The sequence below is a fragment of the Gallinula chloropus genome, assembly GCF_964237585.1.
Source record: "Gallinula chloropus genome assembly, chromosome: 6".
NCBI lineage: Eukaryota > Metazoa > Chordata > Aves > Gruiformes > Rallidae > Gallinula > Gallinula chloropus.
The window spans coordinates 26,900,985-26,921,454 of NC_140091.1; the positions used below are offsets into that span (position 1 = coordinate 26,900,985).

At 56.6% G+C, this 20,470-nt stretch overlaps 1 protein-coding gene across 1 annotated transcript; it reads left to right on the top strand.

Annotated features, from left to right (window-relative positions):
* Positions 1–2,333: 2,333 nt before the first annotated feature.
* Positions 2,334–8,358, top strand: HSD17B7 (hydroxysteroid 17-beta dehydrogenase 7). Its single transcript, XM_084265823.1, has 9 exons — positions 2,334–2,387; positions 2,499–2,702; positions 2,801–2,893; positions 3,750–3,864; positions 4,379–4,573; positions 5,328–5,432; positions 6,282–6,338; positions 6,875–6,973; positions 7,387–8,358. Exons 1-9 carry the CDS (start codon positions 2,353–2,355, stop codon positions 7,480–7,482), a joined length of 999 nt encoding a protein of 332 aa, XP_084121949.1. The 5' UTR covers positions 2,334–2,352; the 3' UTR covers positions 7,483–8,358.
* Positions 8,359–20,470: the final 12,112 nt, after the last annotated feature.

Here is a 20,470-nt window from a genome sequence, read left to right on the forward strand (position 1 = left end):
GCCTGGAAGGATGGGAAGCCCTGTCCATACCAGCCAGACCCCAGTAGCACAGCGAGAAGCCCAAGCACACTCGCAGCACCTTGCCTGGCAGCTGGAGCAGACTCTGCCTCAGATCCTCTGTGTCGGACCAGGAGGAGCAGCCATGCCAGCCCCGCTGAGAGGCACAGTGAGGGGACCTCCTCTCACCAACCACGGCCACTCCGGAGCTGCTCAGCTCCCCAAGAAATGCTTTTTGGATGCCTCGCAGGTGCTGCACACCAGCGGGTGGCAGGATGTTAGCACTTTCACCTCCATGGTGAAATGTGCAGGTCCTTCTTCTCTCCCAGGGCTGGCCTGCATCTTCACCTGCCATGGGAGGACTGCACATGGCAGAGCTTCCACCAGCTGCTGCCCCATTCACAAACCTGCAGCAGCCCGAGGGCACGGATCAGCGGGCACCCCGGCTCTCCCTGGCTCTTAGCCCGGGGATCACAGCTTGGCTGGAGCACTCAGGCTGGACTCTGCTGCCCTGAGCATCCCACAGGAGCCCGGCGCCAGTCCGTCCTCCTGGATCCGGCAGCTCTGTGAGCAAACCGGAGGGGTGTCAAAGCCACGTGCCCCCAGGACCCCTGGCAGGTTACCTGTCATGCCCCAAAGTCAGATCCTCCTGCGGCTGGACAGGAGGAACTTTGTGCTTGGAGGGTACATGGACCTCTCCATACTTTTGTATGCATTAGTTCAGCACCGTCGAGTCACGCGCGGTACGGTTTCCAGTATTGCATTGCTCAGACATGTGTATATTCGGTAGATGCACCTATACATAGGGGCAAACCCGCTGGAGAGACACTTGCTACGTGCATCTGGTTGCTTGGTTTCCTTGCGGCGTTTCAGGAGGCATCTCACCTCCTTCATGGGCACCCCCGGGAGTGCCTGCCTGTGCACTGGGAGGCTCTGGGGCTGCACTGTGTGCCTGGAGATGCTGTGTGGGGAGAGCTCAGGGGGATGCACACAGGAAACAGTGTAAGCGATGGAGGAAGGATGCTCAAGAGACCTGCTGGTTGCCCATCTCCTTGGGTGACAGGGAGGGTGGCCCAAGGCTTGGCATCTGGATTAAAACTAAAGGAAGAAAGGTTTAGATTAGATATTAGGGGGAAGTTCTTTACAGAGAGAGTGGTGAGGTGCTGGAACAGGCTGCCCAGAGAAGTAATGGATGCCCCATCCCTGGAAGTGTTCAAGGCCAGGCTGGATGGGGCCCTGGGCAACCTTGTCTAGATCATGCCTAGAGGTTGGGGGCCCTGCCTGTAGCAGGGGGGTTGGAACCCTGTGATCCTTGGAGTCTCTTCCAACCCAGACCATTCTATGATTCTATGATTCTATGATCTACATCAGGAGGTGCCCACGGGCAGGTACCAAGGCAGGACAGCGGGTCAGGGAGAGGGGAGGGCAGAGAGAGAGGGGCTGTGCTGTGCGGGACAGTTGGGTGTTCTCCCCATGGGTGGTCCTGCAGGCTGTGGCGGGCCAGGCGTCATCGCTGCTGCACATGTAGCTGGTGCAGCATGGTGCCAGGGGCGAGGGCAGCGAGTTAGTGCCACACAAGCGGTACCTGCCCGGGTTTTAGTGAGGAAATGAACTCCATCCGAGCCGGAGACAGGACAGTTCCCCTCTGCCTCTGCTCTCGGATGCCCTCGCCCTGCTCAGAGTGCATCACGGCCTCTCCCAGCCCAGCCCTGCCCTGCCCACATCCTGGGCACCGCATCTCCCCGGAACCCGAACCCCGGGGCTCTGCCGGGGCTGCCCACAGCCCTGGGTCACACAGCGTGTGCCCGGGGGGGGCAGCCCCGCTGCCTGGGAACGTGTGTGGGCTCCAGCGGCGGCACCGGCTTCGCCAGGACCGGCGGGACCCCCACGGCCCGACCTCTGCCACAGCAGCACCGGGAAGCGGCCACCCGGGACCGTTTCTGTTTGGCTGCAGACCGTCCCCCCGCGGCACGGGATGGGCGTCAGCGCCTAACGGGCCCGCACGGCACGGCTGGGAGGGCTGGGATGGGCTGGGATGGGCACGGCACGGATGGGAGGGCCGGAGCAGCGGGGCCCCGGGCCCGTTGGGCGGAGCGGGTGGGGGCGGGGCCTGGCACGGGGGGGTGGGGGGGTGGGCTGGGCGTGGCTTCGCGCACCGGGGCGTTGCCGTTGGGCGTTCCCCGCCGCGCCCCGCCCCCTCCGCTCGGCCGACCATCACGCCACCGGCGGCGCGGGCCCCGCCCCCTCGGCGCGTGCCGATTGGCGGGGGCGGCGGGGCGGGGGCGGGGCGGGGGCGCCGCGCGCCGGTTATATGGCGGGGGGGGGCAACGGCGGCGGCTGCTGCCGGAGCGTGAGATGGAGCGGGTCGTGTTGGTGACCGGTGCCAGCGGGTGAGCGGTGGGGGAGGCATGGTAGTGGGGCAGGGCGGGTTGGGTTCGCCTCGGGCCGGGCCTTCCCGGCCCACCGGGCGCCGTACCTTGACCCCCCCCTTTCCGTTGCAGCGGCGTGGGGCTTGCGCTGTGCCGGCGGCTGCTGGAGGAGGATGGCCGCATCCACCTCTGCATCGCCTGCCGCAGCGCCGAGAAGAGCGAGGACACGCGGAACCTCATCCTGGCCGACCACCCCGCCGCCCAGGTCTCCACCGTGGATGTGGACCTGGGTAACCTGGCGTCCGTCCTGCGCGCCGCCCGCGAGCTCCGCTGCAGGTACCGGGCATCTGCCCCCCCCTCCCGCCGGGTAACATCCCCACCCACCCACCCCCGGCTGCCCGCCGCCCCTCACCCCTGTGCTCTTCCCCGCTCAGGTTTCAGCGCCTCGACTTTCTCTATCTCAACGCCGGGATCATGCCCAACCCGCACGTCAACTTCAAGGCGCTCTGGCACGGGCTCCTTACCGGGTAGGAGATGCTGGGGTAGGGGGCGGGGGGGGGGGGGGGGGGGGGGGAGCCGGTCCGGGGCTGGCAGGCAGCGCTGTCACAGCCCGAGGCTGACGGCCTTATCCCGCTTCCCCGGTGTGACGTGGAGCACGTCCCCGTGGGACGCGCGGCCTTTGCGTGGGGTGGGCTGGGGGGCCGGGGTGCTCCGGGGCACCCAGCGCCGCTGCTGACCCCCGGCGCGGGGCCGGCTGCGTGCAGGGCGGGGGGGGCAGGGCTGCCCCCGAGGCCTCTGCTTCCTGGCACGGGCTGTGGAAGGCGCTGGTGGGCTGTGGGGAGATGAAGGCTGCTCTTGCTGGGTCTCCTTACTGTTGTTTTGGGTCTGCTGGAGGCTTTTGTAGCTGTTGCTAGCTGTGGGTGGTGGTAGTTCCTGGCACTAGCAGCTGGGGCTTGTTCTGTAAGCACCTTTCTGTGGGTGACATGGGGATGCTGGGCTGGGAAGCAGAGTGTCTTGTGCTGGCTCTAGTGTTGGGTGTAGGTGCCAGGCTGCTTTAGGCTTGGCCCTAGGGCTTAGTTCCATGCTGGAGCTTGACTTTTACTCTTCCCTCTGATGTTCAGATACAGGCTTCTATATGTTTTTTTTAGTGGTAGCTTACTATGGTGCTTTGAAGGATGGGACAGGTCTTCTCTGTTCCTACCAGTACTGAGGTACTTGCAAAGAAAGGGTCTTGCATCCTCTGTAAACTCCTTCCAGCTGTTTCTGAGACCAGGGAATCTGTCTGGAGCCTGTGAGATGCTGGATAACTCTGACACTGAAGCGGGGGGAGTGCTAGACACTCTCTGGTGATGTTCCCCTCTAACTCCTGTCCTTGGCTTCTAGGAAATTGCTCCACATGCTGACCACTGCAGAAGGCGTAATGACCCAGACAGACAGGCTGAACGGAGATGGACTTCAGGAGGTGTTTGCTACCAACCTCTTTGGACACTTCATCCTGGTGAGGCTGCGTGTGAAGGTCGAGCCCTTGGCCTGGTGGTTGCTGTGGGTAGGGATGGGTGCAGGCAGTACCAATGAATCAGTTCTGCCTTATGGGTTTGGAGGCTGATGCAGGCTGCAGCCTGACAGATAAGCAATGACAGGACAAAGGTGCTGGGCTTTGCTTAAGTACCAATAAATGGTGATAGTGGTTGCAAGGGTTACTATAACTTTGTGCTTGCTGTGGATAGCCCTTGGATAGAGGTAAGCCATGCAGAGCTCTCCCTGTCCAGGGTGAGTACTAAGGCACAGCTGTACTGAATTCTCCCATACAGCTCAGTTGAGCATCTCAGACTGGTGGCTGCTGGTAACCGCTCCTTGCGAGCCTCGGGCTGAAGTCAGACCTGAGCAGCAGCTGCCTCCAGTTGGCCTGGGGAAGCTGGACCAGGAAAGCTGAGACTTTAAGAACTGTAAAGCTGTGCTGCCAGGCTCTAAAATTACTGTGCAATTCAAGTAAGTTAACAATTCTTTTGCAGGTTCGTCAACTGGAGTCTCTGCTTTGCGGTAACGAAAAGCCCTCACGACTCATCTGGACCTCTTCCAGCAATGCCAGGGAGTCTGCCTTCAGCCTCTCTGACTATCAGCATGCCAAGGGGCAGGAATCATACAGTTCCTCCAAATATGCCACTGACCTGACAAGCGTGGTTCTGAACAGGAAATTTAATGAGCAGGTGATGACGGGGTTTGTATGTTTGAAGAAACCTAATGAGCTCCTACTATTTATAATTATCATTGCATTGTTGTTACCCAGTTGCATTCATTCATAGCGATCTGATATCTTCCTTAATGCACACGTAAGAACCAAACGCAGCCAAGGCTGAAGTGGTGGGTGTGGGAGCTGGAGAATCTGCCAGGGAGGTTGCTTCTGGGGTTCTCACCCTTGGGTTTTAGCTGAAAGCAGGAGTTTTTAGGAGCAATCCCTGCTTTGCAAGCTCTTGCTTTACACAAAAGAACAGGTCTTGCCAAGCTGAGCTGTAGGAGCAGCCCGCTGCCCTTGTCACACAGCAGGCTTTCTCACCAGCCCTTGCCCAGTGATAGTGATTGCACTCAAATACCAGAGGAGAAAATGGCTTAGTCCTCGAAGGCTGAGCTCTTATCTCTTGTAAGTGAGGTAGCCTTTGATCTGAGCGGGCTGTGACTTGTGGGATGACTGCCCTTGTTGCAGTCTGCATGCAGCCTGGCAGCAGGAGGCTACACCACCTCTCTCACGGGCTTGTGGCAGGCCCAGATTTAACACTAATCTCTCCAAATCACTGCACCTAATCTGTCTCTGCCTCTCCTGACCTTAGAGAGGAGAGCATCTACTGTTAATGAGTCTCTGTGCTCACCTTACCTTTCTTGCTGGGAAGTATTAGGAGGGGAAGGAGTGCTCTCCATTCTTTAACTGTTGTGTGTTTGCACACTGACTTGGCTGCTTCTCTGCAGGGTCTCTATTCCAGTGTTGTTTGTCCTGGTCTCGTTATGTCTAACATGACCTACAGAATCCTGCCAGTTTTTCTGTGGAAGCTGCTAATGCCCATCATGTGGCTGGTAAGTGAACCTCTGGGCTCATTTTGGGTTGGAGCAGGAAAGTTTCTCACAGCAGGGCTGCAGGTGATGTGCAGCGTGCTTCTGGCTCCATGCTGCCCTACAGTGTTTCCTTCTGCTGGGCTGAGCAAACCTCCCCTTTGGCACCTTGGGACCCTGATTTCCAAGCTGAGTTTGGAGGCTTAGTGCTGGGCAGCACTGTAGAAAGAACCAGGGTTTGGCAGGGTTTGCCAAGGCTGCCCTAGGGAGGTTTGCAGCTTGTGAAATGCTACTGTTCTGGTGCCAGCAGAGCTCAGGACAAAACTCAGCCTCCATGCTTTGAAATGCTGTTCATTTCTAGAAGAGACTCTGGCTTTTGGTGTTCTTTCCATCCCTCTAGAAGGCAGTGTCTCCTCTCATTCCATCCCTCTGGGAAGCAAAGCCTGCTTCTTCACCAAAACTTCCCTTGCCTTTCTTCCTCTGGGCTTCTGCTTCTTGGGTTCACTCTTGTCCTGTCCCTGAAGGGGATCCCAATGGATCATGTCTCTCCTGGCAGCATGGCAGGTGCTCTCCACCTCCTGCCTGATGGGCTCTTGAAACCACTTGAGACATGGTGCCTGGCATGGCATGTGTGTAGCCTGTTGCCTCTTGCTTTGGGGAGCGAGGTGGGGTGCCTGGGGTGCCTTTGGAGACCAGAGCTTGTGGTGATGGACAGTTTAGTTGACTGTGCAATGTTGCCTGTAGTGAACTTTGGGAAGCATTTCTACTTCTGGTAGGTGAGCTGGTGTTGCTCAGCTGCAGAGGGCTTACCAAAAAGCCAAAACCACCCCGGGGCAGATACAGAGACTCTGCCATGTGCTTCTTTTTCCTCAGATCCGTTTTTTTGCCAAAACCTACACTCTGACACCCTATAATGGAGCAGAAGCTCATGTAAGTAGTTCACAACTTGGGTTTTTTTTCATGTTCCTTCCTTCTGGGTAACACTGCCAGGTCTGGTGGCTTGAGCAAAGAGCCTCTCAGCAAGGCTGGAGGGCGAGTGCTGCATTTCAGCCCTGAGGAGCATGCAGCAGTGAGACCAGCTGTGGCCAAGGCTGATCCATCAGGTGATGCTTATGCCCTCAATCAGACACCCATAAAGTAAATGAATTTGGGACAGCTGCTAATTCATCCCCTCTGGATCAGTGAGCTGCTCTCCCTGTGGCCAGCCAGTAGCTGTGGTCACACAGGGGAAGGAGGTGGATGATGCAGGGTACAGTCTGCCTTGAGCAGCAGTGAGCCAGTGCAGCCACCTGAACTTCTTTAGTGGCTCAGCACTGGGATGTGAACATGGTGTTGGTGCTGGTAGGTCACAGCTGAGAGGAGCCAGCTCAGACTCCTCTGGATATTTAGGCTCCTTGGGCCTGAGACTGCAGGTTTGGTTGGGATAGCATGTGTTAGACTTGTCCACTTTGTGCCCTTCCTCCTAGGTGTGGCTCTTCAAACAGAAGCCAGAGTCCCTGGATGCCCTTGTCAAATACCACAGCTGCACTTCTGGACTGGGGAAGAGCTATGTGGAGCCCAGGAAGGTAAATGGAGCAGCAGCTTCCCACTGCTTGGGCCTTGGCTGGGGTCTGCCATCTGCCTCACGTGGAAGTGTTGGTGCTAAGGGTGTCCTGCATCTGTAGTGGAACAAGATGCATGTTGAAGGCTGAGCAGCAAGGAGGGATGTGGGGTTGTTCATGAGGTTTCCTAGAGTAATTCCTGGCTGCCAGCTTCAGACTGGAGACTGGAAAGCTGTGATGGCAGCAGTGGTCAGTGTAGGGTGAGAGTGTCATGATGCTTTTCCAAAATATGTTCTGGCTTGTGCCCTAGTGATAGATGCTTCTGAACATAGAAGTTTTGGAGATTCACCCTGCTATCTCCAGAGCTGTCCTCAGTACCTCTGCTAGCTGCCACCAAGGTGATGGTCTCACAGTGTGCTGTTCTTATTGTCTTCCAGATTGATGTGGATGAAGAAACTGCTGAGAAATTTTACCAAAAGCTGTTGGAACTGGAGCAGCAGACTCTAGAGAGATACAGTGACCTCCTAGATTAAGTAAAGCCAGCCTCAGTGGGATGACAGCCTGGTAGTGGTAACGTGGGCTTTCTTCATTCTGGTGCTACTTGTGGTGCCTGCTATTCTGCAGGCACATCACTCAGACCCCATCTTCCTTCTCAACAGAAGGTGAACAGTTCCTGAAAATGGAAGTGTGAGAACTGAAGAGAAATACTTAGTCTTTCTGGTATGGGATATTTGTTCTGACACAAAACTGGAGACCTAGAGTAGGTGGAGACTGGCTTAACACAGTTGCAAAGCAGTGTCTTGCAAAAGCATGACTGAACTGTGCACAGTTCAGGAACAGCCTGAAAACATGTGGTTTAAGTCTGGCTTAGTGCAGGGAAGGCAACAGCCTGGGGTGCTGCCCTGCATCTTTGCTCTACCAGTCTTTCTGGATGGCTCAATTGTGTTACCTGTGGCTGACCCTGCAATACTTGAAGGCCCATCTTTGGAAGAGCTGCTCTTTGTTTGTACACCAAAGCTGGGAACCAGCTTTCCAGACGTGTTCAACAAGGTTGAACCTTAACTGGAAGTCAGGCTCTACACAGCTTTTGGACCCAAGCTGCTTGAAGAGCCGGCCTGAGAAGTGCACCCCTTGCCTTAACTGTGAGGGCTGATGTCTTGCTGCCCCTTGGGACTGGGGCTGTAGAGGTTCTGACCACAACTGGCTGGAAGGACTGAAGGTGTCAATGTTAACCTGGGCTCAGGGCTAGTCTGCTCCTTTTGTAGCAAGAGTGAGAGGTTCCTGTGGTGTTTTATCTATTTAACTCTCTTGATATCAATTTACTGAGTATTGTCCCTGTTGTCTAGCTGGGGAGCTTCAAGTACCTGGTGTACTTCAAATGCTGTGATGAATAAATGACTTGGAACTGACTTGTCCTTGCTGTGGTGGTGTTTTTCCTCCAGTACCTGGCTGTTCTTGGGGTGGGGGCCTGGAAGGGCTGTTTGTTTCCATTGCCTGGCACGATAAGCCTGTGTGTACCAGTGTTGAGGTGCCTCCTCTCCTGCAGCAGGAGAGCTGCTAACCGCTGTTTGGGCTGGCTTCTCTGAAAGGCATGAGTGACTGCTGAAGACTCCAGTGTGGTTTCTGTCTTGTGAGCACTTGTGGAGTGTCAGAGGCTGTTTCCCAGCCTTAGGCCCTTGGGAGATGCGGATGTGTCTGCTGCTTGCTCATCCTGACATGTCATGTAATTAAGGATTTTAATGCTCCCTCGTAAAGGCATATTAGAGTGTGTCTAGGCGCTTCCCTGGGGCCTGGCAGGGGCCAGCTGAGGTTAGGAGGGAGGCTGGGCTCTGCTGCAGAGGCTCCCTTGGCTCTGGGGGTGTGATGCTGCTGCTCAGGCTGGTGGTGCGTCCTGCTGGGGGGTCTGTGTGGGGAAACTGCAGGAGCACAGAGCTGGCATCTGAGGGATCCAGGCTCTGTGGAGACTCTTTGAGTTGGCTTGTAAAGATATGGAATTAAACAATCTTGCTTTTATTTTTATCCTCCTTCCCACCCTCCATTGGTCTTGAGCATCTCTGCAAACCAGTGGGTTGCTGCAGTCGTGGGGGTGGCGGTTGTAGGAACAGCTCAAACTTGGGCTGGGCAGCACCTCTCAGCTCAGCCCTCCTGTGAATATCTGAGCTGTTGGTGCTACTGTGAACAGAAATGGGCTCTGCTTTGGCCTGATGGGGGTACAGAATGAGACATGGGCCCTTGAGCAGCGGTGCATCCCCTTGCTATGGCTGTAGCTGCTTCATCTGTTTGAAGCAGATGGGTGGGTGTGCCTGTGGGGACCCTTATTTCAATGCAGGGAAGTCTCCCCTACCACCTGATCTGGGTGCAGTGGCTTTGTTCAACTGCATCCTGAAACCCCTGGGGCTAGGACCCCCCCCTTTCTAGCAATGTTCCTTCTCTGTGGGGATGGAGTTGGGGCTAGCTGGCCCTTCAGCTTGGTGTACTCAATCCCAATAGTGGTTCCTTGTTCCATGGAGTAATGAAGCATGTCTCCTTGATTGGTCTTAGATGAGTGTTTCCCTGCTGTGTGCCCTAATTTCTGGAGGAGAGGGGGTTGCCCCCCTGAAAGGGGCATGCAGGTGTGTTTTCCTGCTTTGTGCCCCAGAAAAGAGGGGGTTCAGTGTTAGAGGAAACCTGTGTTTGTGTTCTGGTGTGCCTGAGCTCAGCCTGCTGCACTGTTACACCCTGGGAGGGGGGCAAGTGTGGGACTGGGGAGTTGTGGGGGATCTGCTGCAGCATGTGGATGTGGTGGCCTCTGGACAACTCAAGCTCAGAGTTGCATGAAGGACTAGAAAACACAAACTTGAGTCCTGGAGAGATGGGACAACCTGGAAAGATGGGATTAAGCTAGTGGCTTCCCATGAGTTTGGTGCTGTGTGGAGCTGGAGGTTTGCAGTCAGGCTGAGTGTCTCCAGAAGACTGCTCTTCAGCTGTAGGAGGGGCTACAGCGCTTGTCACAGGACCCCACTGCTCTGTTGGGGTTTCTGCCTGATGTGACCACAGCCATCGTTGTCTATGCCCTTCTGTGAAAGGCAACTTGGCTGTGATCAACCTCATCTCTGCACCCCTTCTCCCTGTGAAAAGCTGGACATCTTTGCGTCCAAAGGATGGGGTTCTCTGGGAGGGAGCTATAACCACCTCTCAAGTTTCATCTTTTGTCCTGAAAGCATAGGTAGGACCTGGTGCCTTGAAATGGAGCCTGCCCAGAGGATAGGGGATGGCTTCAGTGTCTGTTGCCCCCCCCAACTTTGCCTGGTTGAATCCAGCCCAAGGAGCACTGTGGCACCTGGCTTGACTCCCCAGCACCCAGGTGACTGTGAGCAGAGCTGGCTGATGCTCTGGAGCTGCTGGGCTGCAGGGAGGGATGGCTCCTCTCGTGCTCTTGGCTCACAGATGCTTAGGCACGGTGCCTAATCCCCCAGCTAAGCCCCTTTGGCTGGCAGGCACATCAGGCATGAACACACTGATGGAGAAACAGCAACAGGGCCAAGGAGCTCAGGCAGGCAGGTGTGTCTGTCTACCTCTTCCTGATGCGCTCCCATCCCCTTGTCCTGGCTTCCTTGGGCAGTGGAGACACTGCTGAGGCCGTGGTGAGTGGGTCATGTGCGTGGCATTGCAGGGCACTTTGTGTGATAAAAATGGGTCCTGGCCAGGGCAGGGGGATGGGTGGTGGAGCCAGGGGTGACTCAGGGCTCTGGGAAATGCCAGGCATGGGGCAGGGGAAGAGTCGGTAGCAGCAGGTGTGAGTCAGTGCTAAGGCAGAAGCTTTCTGTCTGTGATGCTTGGACATGGAGCTTTCCAGAGATGCTCTGGGTCAGGTCTGGAGTGTGACAACTCGTCCCAGTTGCCCTGTGGCATCCTGCACAACTGGGCTGTGTGATCCAATCTGGAATCCTTGTGCCTCATCCCCAGCCACCCGTTTCTCTTCTTCATGGGTGAACACACACAGCCTTGCCCCAAACACAGACCGAGCCCCCCCACTGCCTTACCCCTCAGCTGGCTATCCAGGGCACCAATGACAGGAGCATGGGTGCGAGCTGCAGCCCAAGGGAGGAGAGAGCTTGGGGCTGGTGTGACAGGGCTGAAATCCCTGTGGCTGGGTGACCCTTTGCCTGCCTCTGCAGGAGGAGAAGACAACAGGATTGAAGGAAGCAACAAGGCCCAGTGTGTGCTTCTGTAAACAAGGGTGGATGGGATACAGGCAGCCTGTGTCACAACACCCAGGGTTAACCTTTGGACAGCAGCTCTGATGTGTAGAGCACTCGGCGAGGAGCTGGGGGGAGAGGGGAGATGTAGCTCTGAAGAGCTGGGTGAGAAACAGGGAGCAGAAACCCCTCAAAGCGTTGCAGGAGCACGACAGGTATGTCTGGAAGGGAAGAGCCAAGGGGAATTTGGATCTGAGTGGGTTTTGCTGACAATGGGCAAAATTGCTGAGCTCTGGGAAGTTTTTGGCTGGGAGGGAGCTTTCACAACTCTCACACCTTTCACCTCCTGCTCACAGCAGGGCTGGCCTCACAGCTGGAGTGGGCAGCTCAGGGATGTCTCTAGGGATGAAGATCCTACACACGTCCCTGGGGCTGCTGGTAACCGCTCCTTGCGGGCTGAGGTCAGACCTGAGCAGCAGCTGCCTCCAGTTGGCCTGGGGAAGCAGGACCAGGAAAGCTGAGACTTTAAGAACTGTAAAGCTGTGCTGCCAGGCTCTAAAATTACTGTGCAATTCAAGTAAGTTAACAATTCCTTTGCAGGTCCTCAGGGGAGAGTAAGGCTGAATTGCTGAAGGGTGAGATGTCGGAAGCTGAGGGCAGACATGTGCCACATGGCCAAGGAAATGGGACAGCCCAAAAAGCCAGCACTGCCTGCAGGGTCAGGGAGGCTGGTCAGCATTGCATTGCCCAAAGGGGAAGCCTCAAAGGGGAACTGGTGGGTGAGTTCAGGACCAGCTTGTGAGAAGACCCAGACTGAGTAGTAAATCCTTTATACAGCCTATCAGTAAGTGTTCCTGTGTGAAAACAGAGCTTGGAGAGGCTGCGATGCTGTAATTAACTTTTTTGGCAGGGGTGCTGAGTGAGAAGAGAGATGCCACACGATGCCACCCCCGGCTGAGCATTGCAGGCTGGATGCCATTGTGTTCAGCGCTGGAGACCTCGGCATGCTCACCCACAACCCACACGCTCCCGAGGTTCACCTCCCAAGTAGCTCTATGAATCACTGTGGCCTACACCTCTTTGGGAAGCAATATCTCATGTCCTTGTCATCTGGATAGATGGTGGCTCATCCCTGGTGAGCCAGCAAAATCCAGACCTGCTGAGATGGTTTTGATAAGTTGTTCCCAAGCAGAGGGGCATGAAGGCTGCAGGGGTGCTGCTCTGTGCCTGCCAGCCCTGCAGAGCCCACAGGCCATGTGGCCTCTGGGTGCTGGTGATTTGTTAATGGCCTTAAAATGCGGTGACACGGCTGGTGAGCAGAGCAGGTCCTCACACTACCTAACCATGCTCTGCCTGAAGGCAGCTGCCACAGGTTACGGGGGGGTCAGAGAGCTGCATCACACCCCCTGCTTCAAATTCTCCAGATACCTTTTGGAAAGTCATGGCTTGGCCTTGGGCAGCTCTTGGATTGACTCAAACTCTTCTTCCTGAGGTGCCCAGCTAGCTCATGACAAGCATTCTTGTCTGGGAAGGGGATGTGTCGTTTCCTGGGCCTGGGCTGCTTGGGTGGGAGCAGCAGAATGTGCTGGGGGGAGCACTTGGGTTCATGCGATAGCAGAGTCTTGGGGAACAGAAAGGGTTGGGGGCCAGCTGTGAGGATGGCCCCATCTCTGGGCTAGCTGCCAGCAGCAGCAAAGACTGAGGCCAGTGAAGTTAGGGAAAGGAAGCCGTAGCATGCGTGTTGCCTCATGTATAGGCTGGAGCAGAAGACCAGACCGAAGGTTGGAGGAGTTGGATTGGTGGGAGCAGTGGGCAGTTCAGGCATTTCTCTTTACAGGCAGTGGGTAGTGTCCCCAGGGGGTTTACTGGAGACTCGCTGGAGCATTGGTGACAAGTCTGCGTGTCCCTTGTTGGGGATGTCCCTCTTAGAGCAGGGCTAGTGCTGGTGCTGGCCATCCACCTCTGTTCCTGCTGCTACAGTGCCCCATGGTGCTGGTCACAGCCTTGGGCTCTCCTGCACTCCTTTCATGCCCCAGGTTGTGCGGTGTTTGGATCTAGGGCTCTTCTGTGCCAGCTCTGCAGTTTCTCCTGAAGGTAAGAGGTCCATCCTTGTGCCCAGACACCTCCTGCAAGGTGAGGTCTCCAAGGGGAAGGTGTGCCAGGGTAGCAGGGTGCTTGGCAATGGGGAAATCTGGGATGGGGCTCCCTGCTCTGCATGGGGTGGGTGCGTTGGCAGCTGCCCTGCCATGCTGTGGGCCTTTTGGGGACCCCTCTGACAACTGCAGCGGGACCCAAAGTCAACAGAGGTCCCTTGGCTGTGGGGATGACCCAGCCGGTCGCATGAGCAGCACCCAGTTTGCCTCCCACAGCAGATACTGGGACTGAACTCTCACCTTGCCGAAACCCAGCCCTTGTGCCAGCGAGCTGCTCGTCAGCGTGCCAGCCTGGCAGGCAGCTCTCGATGGATGCCAGAGAGCTGCCTCAGTCCCCTGGTCACCGGCAGCTTCCTCCCACCCACGTGGAGATGCCCCCCTTGGCACTTCCTTCATCGACACAGCCCCCAGCAAGGTCGGTGATTCCTGCCAGGGTCCTGGGCACCATCTTTAATAAGAAGGGGCCAGGAGAGTGGGACATCTCCTGCAGGCAATCCTTCCTTGGTGTGTACCATGGAGGCCTCTGTTCTCATCTCTTTCCACGAGCTCAGGGACAACCCTATTGGGATGTAGAGCCAAGGATATAGGAGAGAAGAGTGAGCATGCAGTCATGGTGGTGGGATTAGGAGCTGGTGGGATGGATGTGTCTTCTGAAGCGTCCCTTGGGTCCCCCAGGAGCCCACAGTATCCTCAGTGAGACACTTGTGCCAATGCAGCGGAGTGAGCTGCTGTTGTTGTCCCAGGGGTGACACTGTGCTGTTTGTTATCCTAAACAGGGAACGTGTTGAGACACGTTTGGTGGCACTGGGACTGGTTCCATCTCCAGATGTCCTGCCAGGGGCAGCTCAGCAGCAGGTGCTGTGGACACGTGGTGGCTGTGTCCTGAAGGGAGCCGCCCTGGCACATCCACCCTGCCTGGCACATCCACCCTGCCTGGCACAGCACATCCACCCTGCCCTGAATGCCACAGATGGGGCTGATGCTTGCTGCTCACTGCCTGATGAGCTGAGCTTCGTAATCACCTCCAACAGGACCTGCCAATGCTCCCTGTGACCCGGACCTCTGCCAGTGTGAGGTCTTTATCAGCCCTCACTAATCCCCATTGTCTCCCCACCTTGGCTTGTTGACTGTTGTCTCCCTTCCCGAGGTGCTCAGCAGAGACATGATTGCTGCAGGACAAAGGCTGCCCTTTGCAGTGCTTATCAGGCAGCTGGTACGTGAGCTGTGGGGTCCAACCACAGTGTCCATCACAAAAGCATTGCTTGGAGCAAGACAGGTACTTTGTCCTGGACCTTACCTACACTCTCTTTGCTGGCCTGGCCAAATGCTGATCACTGGCAGCTTCAGCAGGGGCTGGCTGGGGTGTGCAAAGCTCTGCCTGCATTTTCTTGCACAGCCCAGGTCCCCTGACCTCTCGGGCCCACAGCTCAGCTCGGGTTAATGAGAGGGACATCCCCAGGCGAGTGCTGGAGCGGCTGGAAGATCCAAAAGGACTGAAGCCAAACAGCCCTTGGAGACTTGCTTTTATCCAAGCTGGAGGTTTCCCCAGGAAATTCTGGTGGGGTTTGCTGCCTGGGAGATCAAAGCAGAGGGTTTGGCCCCCTTGCTCTCAGCACTGTGTGGAGCCTCTGCTTCCCCTGTCTTTGCAGGGCTGCTGCAAGCACAACCAGGAGATCCAGGCAGATGGGAAGGTGTCATCCCAAGGTGCTATGGCTGAGGCTGCATGGAGATGTTTCTGCCCTTCCAACCCAGCTTGTTAAATCACAGCTCTCCTCTGCAGAGCACTTGTGTGGTGTTTTCAGCTGAGCATTCAGCTCCAGAGGCGCTGCTTTTTCTCTGGTTGCTGGGTTTTAGTGAGAGCTTGTGTGACGTGCACGGGTGCAGGTGGGTGCTCGTGCAGGCTCTGCTCAAAGGGTGGTGTGAGCACAGGAGTGCCGTGCCCGGGGACGGCACTGCCGCAGTGAATCCCCTGCACATCCCTTCCCATCGCAGCCTCCAGCAAGCGGGGGACCTGCTGGTCCACTCCACATGGCCCAGAAGCCGAGGGACAGCTCGTGTATCCCTGCATGTCCAGGTATGGATGGGGTGGCCAGGGCAGTGCTCGGGGTGCTGGGAGTGTGCTGATATGGCAGGGCATTGGCCTTGGCTAAATGGCATCAAAACCCAGGGACTGTTTTGCACAGCCCCATGAGGCAGAGAGGGCACGTTGTGCTGCTGTGATCTGCGTGCTCAAGGGCGTTTATATTTTGAAATGCAGCAAGGTGGAACCTTGCCTTGGTCACAGGGGCTTGGCCAGGTTTAATTACAGCGCACAGTGGGGATGGGCACAAACAACCGGTACCCCAGGGAGGCGGGATGTGTATAGCTGCATTGCTCCACCGGGGAAGAAGGCAGTGGGTACAGGCTGGGGGTTGGGGGGGTGTGGATGCTCTTGTCCATTACAGAATCACAGAATGAATCACAGAATGATGAGGGTGTAAAAGACCTGTAAGACCATCGAGTCCAACCGTACCTGTCCTCTATTAAGCCATATCTCTAAGTACCTGATCTACCCATCTTTTAAATACATCCAGGGATGGTGACTCAGCCCCCTCCCAGGGCAGCCTGTTCCACGTCCTGACAACTCTTTCAGTGAAGAATTTTTTCCTAACATCTAATCTGACCCTGCCCTGGTGCAGCTTTGTGCCATTTCCCCTTGTCCTGTCACCTCTCACCTGGCTGAAGAGACCATCACCCACCTCTCTACAACCTCCCTTCAGGTAGGTGTAGGTGGTGATAAGGTCTCCCCTCAGGCTCCTCTTCTCCAGGCTGAACACCCGCAGCTCCCTGAGCTGCTCCTCATATGATTTGCCCTCTAGCCCCTTCCCCAGCCTGGTTGCCCTTCTCTACACTCACTCAAGGGCCTCGATGTCCTGCTTGTAGTGAGGAGCCCAGAACTGGACACAGTACTTGAGGTGTGACCTCAACAATGCCAAGTACAGGGGGATGGTCACTGCCCTGGTCCTGCTGGTCACACCATTTCTGGTACAAGCCAGGACACTATTGGCCTTCCTGGCCACCTGGGCACACTGGTGGCTCACGTTCAGTCAGCAGTCACCCAGCACCCCCAGGTCCCTCTCTGCCTGGCAGCTGTCTAGCCAGACTCTAGCAAGCCTGGGGAAGCCATTACTCTCTGGCTTTTTTTGTCACCATCCGTGCTGCTCCAAGCTGGGCTCCTAGGCAGACCCATTTCCCAGCCGTGCCATGCATGGGGCCAACCATGGGGCAGGGGCTCCCAAGGACGGAGATGGGGGCTGCAGGGTCTCTATACTGCCTGCACCGTGCAGGTACAGGATGGGCACCTGCAGTGTGCAGGAAACCCCAGGCAGGTTCAAGAGGTCTCTGACACCAATGGGAAACTGCCAGGCCCTGGGGTCTGGCACTGCTTAGGGGGGGACGACAGGAGGCCACGGATTTCAGCATAGCGTGCTCGTAAGGGAAACTTTGTGTAGGTCCCACTTTTCTCATCCCACAGTAACCTGCCCTGAGCTTTGTACTCAGTACCACTGCAGTTCTCCTTGGTGCATGTTCTCCTGGACACAGGTTCAAGCTGCTCTCATAAGCCCTTAACCAGGTTGAACAGACCTAGCTTGCTCTGGGCTTTAAAAAAATCCCACTTTTTTAAAGTTATATTAGTAGTAAGGAGTATTTAGAAATACATCTACCTCCTGTTCTGGCTCAGACAGACCTGCTCTGTCTGCCCAGAGCTTGCTGAAGGAGGGATGCTGGAAGGTCAGGCCTGATGCAGCCATGCCTCCTGCAGGCACACGGGTTGGATGTGGTTTCTGGGGCACGTTCACCCAGGTCTCACTTGACTCACAGGCTTAAACACAAGTGCCGCTGCTGAAGTCAGTAGGGAAACCTCTCAAATTGCTGGGCAACTCAGGGTCACGTCATGAGCTTTCCTGTCTAGTCATGTCACTCCACGAGATGGATTTCCTCCTTGGGTGGATGGAAGAAGGAGGGAGCTTTCCCTCTTGCTGGGCACCCCCAGAAAAGCTCCAGGATGGAGCTGATACACAAAGGACTGGCACCACTTGCTGAGGCCCCCCACCAGGCTGTGCCCACCCACCCAACGGTGTGCTGTCCCCAGGTGAGTGGCATCTGCAGAGCCCACCTGCCACTTCAAATGCTCAGATAGGTGTCTGCAGGCCCTTGGCAGCTACAGGAGCATTGCTTTGATGAGCCCCTGCCTGCTGTTGGCTGTGGGCACTGAGCTGCAGGGCCCAGGGACGTGGGCTCCACCAGCCTTTTTCTCTGTGACCTCTGGAAGGCAGAGCTGGACTAGCTTGGCTTATAGTGCCTTGAAAAAGCCAGCGTGGAATATGAACAAGGAGACCTGCCTCCTGCAACCTGGGTGTCTCTCAACAGGATGTGGTGCTGGCACATGGAGCCATGGGACCAAAAGCCACAGGAGCTGCAACCACAGGGAGGTGCTGAGAAAGAGCTGCAGCACGCACCAGGAGCATGCAAGGACCAACCACAGCCTCCAGCTCACCTTGCTCACCTCCGGGACACACAACAGGGAAGATGACGTGTCTCACTGGGGATGGTGGGTATTTCTCAGCTTTTGGCTCCAAGTTATGTGTGTCCTTCTCACCCTACCACTGATACAGTGCTGGGAGGAGGGTCAGAGGGTCATGCTGCCATCCAGAGACAGGGGAAATGGGCTGATGGGACCTTGTGTAGTTAAACAAAGTCCTGCACTGAAGGAAGAGCACCCCAAGTACCTGCACATGGTGGTGGCTGCCTGGATGGAAAACAGCTTGGCAGAAAATACCCTGAGGGTGCTGGTGGACACCAAGTTGAACGTGAGCCAGCAACCTGCTTCTGCAGCAAAGGCTCCTGGTGTCCTGGGGTGCCTTCAGGGAGTGCTGCCAGCAGATCAAGGAAGGTGACCCTTCCCTTTGCTCAGCAGGCTGAGCCACGCCTGGAGTGCTGTCCCCCCAGGCACTGCCAGCATTGTGCCCAGGTGGCCAAGAAGGCTAATGGCATCCTGGCTTGTATGAGGTATGGTGTGGCCAGCAGGAGTAAGGAAGTGATAGTTCTGCTGTACTCAGCTCTGGTGAGGCTGCACCTTGAGTGCTGTGTCCAGTTTTGGGCCCCTCACTACAGGAAAGACATTGAGATGCTGGAGCATGTCCAGAGGAGAACAATGGAGCTGGTGAAGGGTCTGGAGCACAAGTCCTGTGAGGAGCAGCTGAGGGAGCTGGGGCTTTTAATCTTGAGGAGGCTGAGCAGAGACCTTATCATTCTCTACAGCCACCCGCAAGGCGGTTGCAGAGGTGTTGGGGTTGCTCTCAGGTAACAAGTGATGTGAGGAGAGGAAATGGTTTCAAATTGCACCGAGGAGATGTAGGTTAGATAGACACCAGGAGGAACTTCTTCACTGGAAGGGTTGTCGTGCACTGGAACAGGCTGCCCGGGGAAGGGGTGGGGTCACCATCCCTGGGGGGGATTTAAAGCCCTGTAGGCGTTGTGCTGGGGGACGTGATCTCGAGGTGGCTGGGCAGGGTTAGGCTGTGGCTGGACTCGGGGTCTCTTCCAGGCCAGGGGAGGATCCGATGCGTCGGTGAGCGCGGCACACACGGAGCCGCTGGGCCACCGCCGGGCTCCACGCGGTGGAGCTGCGGCCCCGCCGAGCGCCGGCCGGGAGCCCTCGGCACCGAGCATCCCCAGCGGGCCAGAGCTCGGGGTGGGGGCCATGCGCTGCCCCCGCCCTGCCGCCGGCGCCCCCTAAAATCAAAATGAATGGCCGCCTAAGCCTGCGCTGGGGACCGGGGGGTCTGCGCCTCCCACCTGGCCGGGGGGATCCGGGGGTGGTTCCGCCCCTCTGCTCTGCTCCAGTGACATCCCACCCGGAGGGCTGCGGCCAGCTCTGGGGTGCCCAGGACTGGAGAGAAACAGAGCTGTTAGAGTGAGCCCAGAGGAGACCAGGAATATGATCGGGGGCTGGAGCCCCTCTCCTATGAAGACGGGCTGAGAGAGTTGGGCTTGTTCAGCCTGGAGAAGGGAAGGCTCAGGGGACACCTAATTACAGCCTACCCCTTAAAGGGGTCCACCAGGAAAGAGGGAGAGGGGCTGTTGTGATAGGACAAGGGGTGATGGCTTCAAGCTGGAAGAGGGCAGGGTTAGGTTAGACGTTAGGAAGAAATTCCTTACTGTGAGGATGGTGAGGCCCTGGCACAGGGTGCCCAGAGAGGCTGTGGTAGCCCCATCCCTGGAGGTGTTCAAGGCCACATTGGATGGGGCTTTGGGCAACCTAGGCTAGTGGAGGGTGTCCCTACCCATGGCAGGGGGTTGGAACTAGATGATCTTTGAGGTGACTTTCAACCCAAAGTGTTCTGTGATTCTATAATATCTGTGGCTTGACTTGGCCCATGGGGAGGTGGAAGGTGCTCCAGGGCATGCATTGCTTTCCAGGGGATCATGGGGGGGGGGGGGGGGCAGCTCGTTGCACCCACAGCCACAGAGATACTCTGCTGCCTGCTGTGGGGCTGTTAGATTCCCTTTTCCCTAGACCTGGTGATGTTTTCACTTGTGGTGCTTGAAGAGCGCTGTCTGCCTGCGTCCTTGGGCAGCCCTGGCTTTGAAGAGACCAGTCCCACAGAGTGGGGGCAGGACACCAGGCTCAGGCCAGCCTTCTTCAGCAAGACAGAAAAACACAGAGCTGCAGTCACTTGCTCTGCTGTCCTCCTCTCTCTCTCTGTGGATTTGTCTTGGGTTTTTACTCTTGAAGGGGGAACATTCAGACTTCAAAGATGACCACAGTGAACCCAAACTGCCTGTTGCTGTCTCCTCTTGCCCCCAAAGGACAGACTTTAACTTGTCTCTAGCCCAAGCTAAATACCACCAGAAAGGCTTTCTGCCCCTTATAAAGAAGAGAGATCAACAAAGGATGTCAGGATTACGTGAAATCCTTCTCTTTTTTTGTCTAGAGATACTGTGGTTGCAGGGTTTGCATTCTTTTTCCAGCCTTTGAAAGTGACCATTAGAAAAAGGCTCACAAAATTTTAGGCGCTGCATGTTGTGGGACCTCACACTAGCCCTGAGGGTGACACGTCTGCTTGGGAGCCCAGCGCTCCCAGCCAGCCGAGGTGTCCTGGGGGCTTTGCAGGACACAGGCTGGGGGCAGCAGAAGCCCCAGTCTT

Excerpts from the sequence above, each read along its gene's own strand:
- HSD17B7 (XM_084265823.1), top strand. The coding sequence starts at position 2,353 with ATGGAGCGGGTCGTGTTGGTGACCGGTGCCAGCGG. Across the intron at positions 2,894-3,749 it reads TGGCACGGGCTCCTTACCGG|GAAATTGCTCCACATGCTGA; the intron begins GTAGGAGATGCT and ends CTTGGCTTCTAG. Across the intron at positions 6,974-7,386 it reads GCTATGTGGAGCCCAGGAAG|ATTGATGTGGATGAAGAAAC; the intron begins GTAAATGGAGCA and ends ATTGTCTTCCAG.